Source organism: Mycetomoellerius zeteki, unplaced genomic scaffold (assembly GCF_001594055.1).
Source record: "Mycetomoellerius zeteki isolate Tzet28-1 unplaced genomic scaffold, Tzet1.0 scaffold364, whole genome shotgun sequence".
NCBI lineage: Eukaryota > Metazoa > Arthropoda > Insecta > Hymenoptera > Formicidae > Mycetomoellerius > Mycetomoellerius zeteki.
In genome coordinates this window covers 765,296-774,141 of record NW_017257354.1, presented here as the reverse complement: position 1 = coordinate 774,141, position 8,846 = coordinate 765,296, and the positions used below count along the sequence as shown (strand labels likewise).

Here is an 8,846-nt window from a genome sequence, read left to right as displayed (position 1 = left end):
AGAGATGAATTTAGAAAATATCAGTTGCAGCCCAAAAACGGTTTGAAGGGGTGAAATCACCCCTAACGTATATAGCGATTTTCAGCTTTTTCCGTTATATCTCGAAAAATATTCGTGATATAAAAAAATGTTTTATACAAAAGTTTTACAATAAAATTACCTCTACTCACGTCAATGATATTTTTTTAGAATAATTATTTAACAATTTTTTTTCGAAAATTTTGACAAAAAATTGGTAAATAATTGTTCTGAAAACGCGAATGAATACAGATGATTTTGTTGTAAAACTTTTGTGTATAAAATATTTTTTTATATCTTAAATATTTTTCGAGATATAACGGAAAAAGCTGAAAACCGCTATATACGTTAGGGATGAATTTCACCCCTTCAAAACGTTTTTGGGCCGCAACTGATATTTTTTAAATTCATCTCTTTATGTAAGCTACAAGTAAGCTCACGAAGTTTCATTAAAATCAGAATTTGTCACCTCGAGAGGTTCCCTTGTTAGTCGTTTATGAAAATTTTACCGTGCATGGTAATTGATTGATCATATCCGATGACATTATCTTTACTAAAGTCACTCATTAACGAATAGTACGCGTCACCATCGATAGACGCGACGGAGTTCGGTTTCTTATATTTAAAAAATAACCCAGTATATAGAAAAGCAGCATTATATGCTTGTGTTACACTACGCCCGTGTTACACTACTATTGGAGATTGAGGATTGCGAATCGAGAAATAGAATTCAGCCAATCAGAACGAAACGGATTAAAATTAAAATTATCTGATTGATCTGATCTGATAAAATTATCTGATAGAATTCTAATCTTCAATTCGTAATTCTTAATTTCCAATGCGTAGTGTGACACGGACATCACGAGATCGTTCACCGAGCCTAGACTTGGATTCATAGACGAAAGATAATTAAGAGACAGATATGCTTTAATAGTACAATCTTTTATATAAAGTTGTATGTAAACATTATTTAAGGACAAATAAATACAGAGAAAGAGAGAAAGGCGTGTAGCTATATATACTCTTTTGATTATTGCTTGTATTTATATATTAAGGAATCCTGATAATTTCTGGAAGTCATATATGCTAAAATGTAACAATATAATGGCAACTGATCCGTATATTAAGATGTAATGTGTAAATTTTACGTCTTGTATGTCGTTCATATAATAGTAATAATTCATATAATAATAATAAATATAATAGTTGTAAATATTTTTCATTAAAATAATTTATAATGTGTTTGATCATTTTTATTATGTAGTTAGCATAAAATGTTTAATTCATATAAGGTTATAAATAGATAATAATATACATTTAAATAACAGTATTCAGTTGTTAATTTCTTCAATGATATATTCTTCTATTCCAGAGAATAACGCAGATTTTGAACTTACTTCAAGGTCATAACATGTCTGGAGTGGATGGTAACAGCACGGAAGGGGAATCTGCATGCGGCCGTGGACCTGCTCAGACTGGACCCGGTTGTTACCGCAATTATGAGCATTATAGTCTATCGCGGCATCGGCGCAGTACATCTAATGCTTGTTTCCCGAATTTATCTAATGACCTGCCTACTACGCCTAACAGCCCAAACCGTCGGCTCCTCGATTTCGTCCAGAATGTACCGAGTACCCAAAACGATGATTTTTATCAGGAGAAATTGCCGGCACAACATGTTAACCAGGGAAACATGACTTCTAGCGTAAGTTCAAACATTTAATATGTATTCACATACTACATACACATATTCGCGTGTACAGATTGGTATACATGTAATGCAAGTATTAGACTTGGCCTATGCGTCCATGATTTATAACTCGAAAGTTAATACTATTCACGAGGAAATACAACCAAGTGTTCCCTCCAATTTTTATAAGTTTTGGATATGAAAATATAGATAAAAATAAGAGATCGGTTTTTTTTATGTACTGAGTCGTACGTTAAGGAGGTGAAAATCTCTCTTTAAGAATTCGATTTTTTTCTTTCAAAGTGAATATCGCCAAAACTATGAGAGATAAAGAAAATATTTCAAATAAAAGTTAAATGGTTTCAAGAATACTTAATGATTACAATAAAAGATTTCTTTAGTCTTTATGTTTTATATATGGTACTAGCACCCTCATCCATAATATTCAACATTTTTTTAATTTTTTCATGACAACATTTGAAAGCATTTTACATAATTAACGAGATATAATATAATCATATCTCTAAAAACTATTTGTGAAATATGTACAAGAAACGCCTCTATACGCACTCCATACGTATTTGTTTTATACCGTGTGGTCTGTGCGAGAAAGCGTTGAAGGCAATATAATACAGTCCATCAGTGCAGCAACTATAGAATTAAGAGCTTTTTTTTATAGTAATAATAATAATATTAATGATAATAATAACAACAATAATAATAATAGCGACTTTGTTAAACTGCTAAAACCAGTCAAATACTTTTAATATATAAAAGAGTGTACTTCGGACAATTAAAACAAAATATGATAAATAAAGAAATTTTTGTTTTTAAATATCGTTTATTTAATTTTGATCGTAAAGCAGCTAATTGTAACATTCAATGTTTTCGAACATACCTTATTTATTACGATTATATATTCGTGTTGTTTAATTATTATAATGCTGCGAGAAATAAATTTGCTGACGCATTTTAATCAAATTTCTTATAAAATAAATAAATAAATATAAAGGCAATAAAGAATTTTTTCTTTCTTTCTGTCTCTCTCTTCTTCTCTACTCTAATTAATTATTATATTAGAAATAGACATATAAATAAAATCCCTAAAAAAATCTTTTTCAAAAAAAGAAAAAATATACGCCACGTGTATAAAAAGATATTATCGAATATTACCCAGCCTACATCTGGCATATCTTAGCGGACTATCTTAAAAATAGGATCCTAAGATATGACACGGATGAGAGCAATAAGGATACAATATCACTGATGGGGTCCCATAGGGATCCGTTCTTGATCCCTTGTTATGTCATATATGACGACATCCTCAGACTTCCCATACCTGAGGAAGCGAAAGATAATTCGATATGCAGATGATGTGGCGGTGCTCTTGTTGCGAAATACCTCGAGAAAATTGTCCGAACCTCCCATGAAACAGTGACGATCATTCAGAGGTGGCTGTCAACTCCAACTGTTGGACTCTAGCTGGCAGCGCACAAGATAGAAGCAATTCTGATTGCAAGAAGAAAAAAGAGAGAAACGATAACACTCACGGTTGTTAACCATGGGATTGATTCAAAATCCTGTATGAGGTATCTGGGTTAAGATTGATGCAAGGCTGTTCTTTAGGGAGCACCTTGACTATATTAGCAGCAAGGCCGCTAAAGTAAACGCTGTTCTTATGCGTATTATGCCCAACGTAGGAGGACCTAGGTCAATTTGAAGGTGAATCAATAATGATGTATGGAGCAACTATCTGGGCTGATTCTATGAGGCTACCATCTCACAGGAAGAGGATACAGTCTGTCCAGCGACTGTATGCACTGCGAGTGTCTAGTGCGTATCACACTGTGTCACATTTAACAGCTTCGATCATTGCAGGAATGGTGTCTTTCGATCTTGTAGCGGAAAAGCGATGGAGGCTGTACCGCATGAGAGACAAGGACCAACAAAAAATTGTAGAAGAAGATACGATCAACTTATAGTAGCAACGGTGAAGACAGGACGAGCGGCAAAGATGGACTTATCGCCTTATCCTGGATATTTGACCAAAGATACGGAGGCAGTATAGTGAACTAGACTACTATTCGACGCAAGTACTGGTAGGTCATAGATGTTTCCGAGCATATCTATACCGGTTCAAATTAAAGGAGACACTCGACTGCTTGGATTGTGGGATATCTGAGGATGTTGAACACATGGTTTTCTACTATCGACGATTCAGTGATACTTGCAGTGTTATGGAGGTAGAGATAGGAGAAAATATAATCCCAGAGAGACCCATTGTACCGCATACGCTTACTTCTGAGCAAAAGTGGAAAGCAGTTTAAACATTTGCGGTGGAACTCTTGAAGAATCTTCGTCGAAAAGATCAAGAAAGGAGAAAGCGACCAACCGAACCTCTAAGGACATCAAATAAAAATAGAGGATAACGATAAATGAGAAGCTAACAGCTGTATCACTCCACGATGTAATGCTTAACTTGCGGTAAGGATGATGAATGACGTATAAGGAGGTGTTTTTAATGAGTTTACAAGAGCCCCATACTCTACCATGAGGTACATGATGCACGGGCTACAAGATGTCTTTTTTATGAAGATTTTCACCTACTCATAAAAAACACACATGTGATTTCAACGATTAAACACACGTGATACGTCTAAGCTCTCTTTTGTGCGGATGTGCGTTAAATGTGGTCTCATAAACATATTTAACTCGAGTAAAATAGAGTGCTTTATAATCCCTATTTAATCTGACAGTTATTTACAAATTTCTGGAAAATGACTTAACAAATAAAATAAAGATGTGATACTATATAATAATATATATACATAAATATGTGAATATAAATGTATATACAATTTAATATAATTTGAATTATTGATTATTGAATATTATAAAGATAAGGATGTCATTACATGAAACGTGGAAATTCGGGGGGGGAACACAAAAGATAAAATTAACTAAACTTTACTAGATTTCCGCGTTTTCGCGCGTTCTGTTCCGCCTGTTTTGATCTCTTAATATTACATGGAGTACAATTTCCGCGGAAAAGCGGAATGGTATAGTGACAAATACACTTTTGTATTCATTTAAAAAAATTGTATTCACTTAATTCATTGCAATTTTTATTAATATATGCTTATCTTTTCAGTTTATATATTGAATACAAGCATTTTAATCAATAAATATCGTTAAAAAATAATTTCTAATTCCCCGTTCCGCTTTTTCGCTCAAATTGTGCTCCATGTAATATTAGGAGATCAAAACAGGCGGAACAGAACGCGCGGAAACGCGGAAATCTAATAAAGTTAGTTAATTTTGTCTTCCGCGTTTCCGCATTTTCGCGCTTCATGTAATGGCACCCTAAATTAACAAAGGGAAAGGTATTAAAATAATCGTTTATAAACACAGTTCTAAAAATAAACATTTTTCATTAGGCAAAAGTAAAAGAATACCAACATTTGTTGCATACGTAAGGAAAACTGCCAAAAATCTTACCAGTATTTATAATATAAAATACAAGCTTTTTAAAATAATAAAAATATATCATTTTGCATAAACAAAAGCAAACATTCGGTTTTTTAGCCAGGAAGGCTGATCATGAGACGTCTTTAGAGACGGTATAACTTTCAACAGCCCTTGCCAGAGCTTGCCTGCAGAGCAATTTCTGCTTAAGCAAGAGAACCAGGATTCTACCTCGAATCGAGAAACAGTTAGATCGTTCCCCTCCGATCTTTTACATCTACTAACAGAACAACCAGTCCAGTAAATATCAGTGCATCAAGAAACAGCAGAGCTAACGGCAGAATCGAGTCTAGGAAAAAAGAGAACTACCCTCAGCCTTGAGGGAGATTACTTCTAACAATAAGACAGAGATACGCGAACTTTAATGCACACTGCTACCGCGTATTTTTTTAGCAAAAGGAAAACCCAATACTACATCCCCGAAGTTCACGGGATATCACGACTTTGAAGAAGATCGCGTAGCGTAAGGTGTCGGTTCGAGCAGCGTCGACTGGTACCTAACAGTCAACATCTGTCTTTTCAGAACCCGGCAAATTATCTCTCATTGGTCTCTCTCTGCTCGCTTAACGAAATATCCGTCCTTTTCAAGACGACTAATGCCCGTATTCATAATCAGACTTTGTACTTAAGGCTTCCTTAAATTTATCTTTAGATGCTTAGTAGCCAATGAAATAATTCAGATGTTCGTAGAACATCTAAAGATAAATTTAAAGAAGCCTTAAATATAAGACTTGACTATGAATACGAGCATAAGTCTCATCCATCTGTCCTTATCAGGACGATCGTTCGCACGAATAATTGGGAAGTAACTCGCGTAAATTAATTATTCCAAAGTAGGAACGTATGCATTTCTTAAGGCAGCATGTATAAACAATAATAAACGAATTATTAGGATCGTATAATGTAAATATATAATAAATAAGAAATAACGTCTATAATGGTCGAAGATTGAGGTATATTTCTTGCAATAAATTTATTTACAGATTTCCAGTACATTAAGATCTCTTTAAAATTTTAACGATTTAAGCCATTTAAGTATCAAATTATTAAATTGCAGATTGCTTGTCAATTTAATTTGACAATATGATATTACTGTAGTAGCTAGTTGCGTTTCTAAGTTCAAAAAACCAATTCGGTGTTCAATTCAAAAGACTACAAATGTGGTATATAAATTTACATGGAATTATTTAAAGCATTTAAGATCCAGCTTTGATCGTTATGGCGTTATTTCTTACTTATTTTTTACTTATGTGTATTCACTCTGTACGATCATAATAAATCGTTTATTATTGTTTATACACGCTGCTTAAAAAATGCGTGTGTTCCTACGTATCGATTATTGCGAAGATTACTAAGAATATTACTAAGGTTTCGGTGGTCTAAAGACTTAGGCTAATATTACATTCATCCGTTTTTTGTTGTACGACAAGCTTTTCAAGCCTATTGATTAGCTACAGGATAAAGAGATTCTTGGATCTTTCTGCCCTGTAGTTGATCAACACGCTTGAAAAATTTGTCGTACAACAGATGTGATATCAGCCTTAGGATGCTCAGAATGGCTAGAAATCTGGATTCGACTCCCAACCGAGGTAAAATTTTTCGCAATAAATTTATTTACGGATTTTTTCAGTACATTAAGAACTCTTTAAAATAATGCCAATTAAGCATCAAATTATAAAATTGCTTGTCAATTTAATTTGTGATCTTAGAATTAAAATTAGACATTTAATTCTATGATATCTTTCTATGAAGATTTATATGCATACGTTATATATAGTATGTGTGATATTGTATAGTATTATGTAGTGATGTATCGGTAACACGTAAATCGTTTGTGTGCAAGTCCTATTGAATCAGTAAAATAACGATTCCGTCGGAGAGTTCGATCTTCACTTTAAGATCCCCTTAAGAGACCTGAAAATTCTACCAATTTAATTTTATTTGCAGTAAAACTTATCTAACATATTATATATTGTAGTTTTAATATACCAAAATACACTACATTAGTTCTTTTTGCAACCTTAATTATAAATTTCTTAAAATTGTGTCGTGATGGAGCAATTTAGTAAACGGGGTCATATTTAGTGCCCAAAAAAGTTACGATTATTTTCGTTCTTATATATAAAAAAAATTTTCATTTTTTATTAAACAGTATAATTTGATGATCACTTCGTATATTTATGTCTATAATGTGGTGTATGCAAATAAAGTCGTAGATGATCGTTTTATAAGCAACGGGATCTTCTCCTACACTAAAGCTCACGTAATTGGTACGCGCAATGATATTAGTGAATTACATTTCTGTCGCAATAAACCGATTTCAATCGAGGATCATCTGATGACGACTGTCTCTCTCACGCACTTGGTGTCGCTATGTTACAGGCAATGTCCGACAGCACGCGTTGACCAGCATCGTTGAACGAAGCTACCGAGAGATACATTCGTCACACATTTACTCGTTCACACGCAAATTTACTACTGCTCTAACATGTCGGACTTTGTCAAGTCCTACTATCAACTCGTCCAATCAGCAATGTGACGATTCTCTTCGCTAAGTGTACACTTCTTCCTTCCGGATATGAACAGTTTCTGCTTTTCTCAACGGAAAGAACACATGTCGGATCGTTCACGAGATGAAACGGGAAAATTAATAGACTTTGATGTAAACGCGCAAGTTGTGTCAGCGCTAATCGACGATTCGAATCGAAAATTCGTGATCATAGAAGGTTAGATATAAACTAGAAGTTGTTCTCATTTGCAATATAAAAAGTCACGTAAGGTTCTCTATATTTAGATTTCTATAATCTAAATACCGCGAATTCTAGTCTATATTGCACTTGTATTCGACTTTCACGTTTATTAGAAATAGATCAAATTTATAAATATTTATACACGATGATGATTTTTCCATAAAAGAGTTGTTAAAAGAAGGTTATTTGCATTAATGGTGTCTGTGATCCGTTTGTATTGAACTGTTAAATTTTTCTAATATTTAATAAGTCTTTTTTACTTCACAATTGTACAGCTAATTGTTTCATGCTCAAAAGCAATAAAAAGAATCTATGAGCTGCATGTTTTGCAAAATATTTATATAGCTATGGATATCAATATTAATGAATCTTATGTAGTACAGTATTTTTTTATAGCTTGTCTAAACGATTAGTTACTTTATCATAATTTTTTAAAATGCATTTCTTTTAAATTAAAAAAAACTTCTAACAAAAATTTATTTAATAATATCCTTATATAATAAATAAATTATTAACATTTAAACATTTAAATCGGTCGTTAAACATGTCATTTTCTATTAACGCTCGGCAATGTTTCATATATTTAGGAAAGCAAAAATCATTAAAATCTTTAAAACATTTTTTAACATTTTTTAATATTTGAAACACATATTTATTATGATGTTTGCTTGAAGAGGTTCTCAGATATATTTTTTATATATACCTTTGCTATTAAACAAATGTAAACTATGTAACAAATTTTATCCTATTCTTGAAATATCATTATACAATAGGTAATTATTTATAATAATGGATATATCTCATCAATCAGCTTAATCTATGTTATGTCAAGGTTATGACCCTGAGTGAATCTTCAGAAGGTT

General features: G+C 32.7%; 1 protein-coding gene across 2 annotated transcripts in view; it reads left to right on the top strand.

Moving 5' to 3' along the window:
* Shab (Shaker cognate b) overlaps nt 1-8,846 on the top strand; it is a 66,188-nt gene that overhangs the window by 24,735 nt on the left and 32,607 nt on the right. For both annotated transcript variants that reach the window (XM_018453090.1, XM_018453089.1), the window contains exon 5: nt 1,422-1,723. In XM_018453090.1, the coding sequence (XP_018308592.1) occupies nt 1,422-1,723 (302 nt within the window). The remainder of the gene's footprint in view (nt 1-1,421; nt 1,724-8,846) is intronic.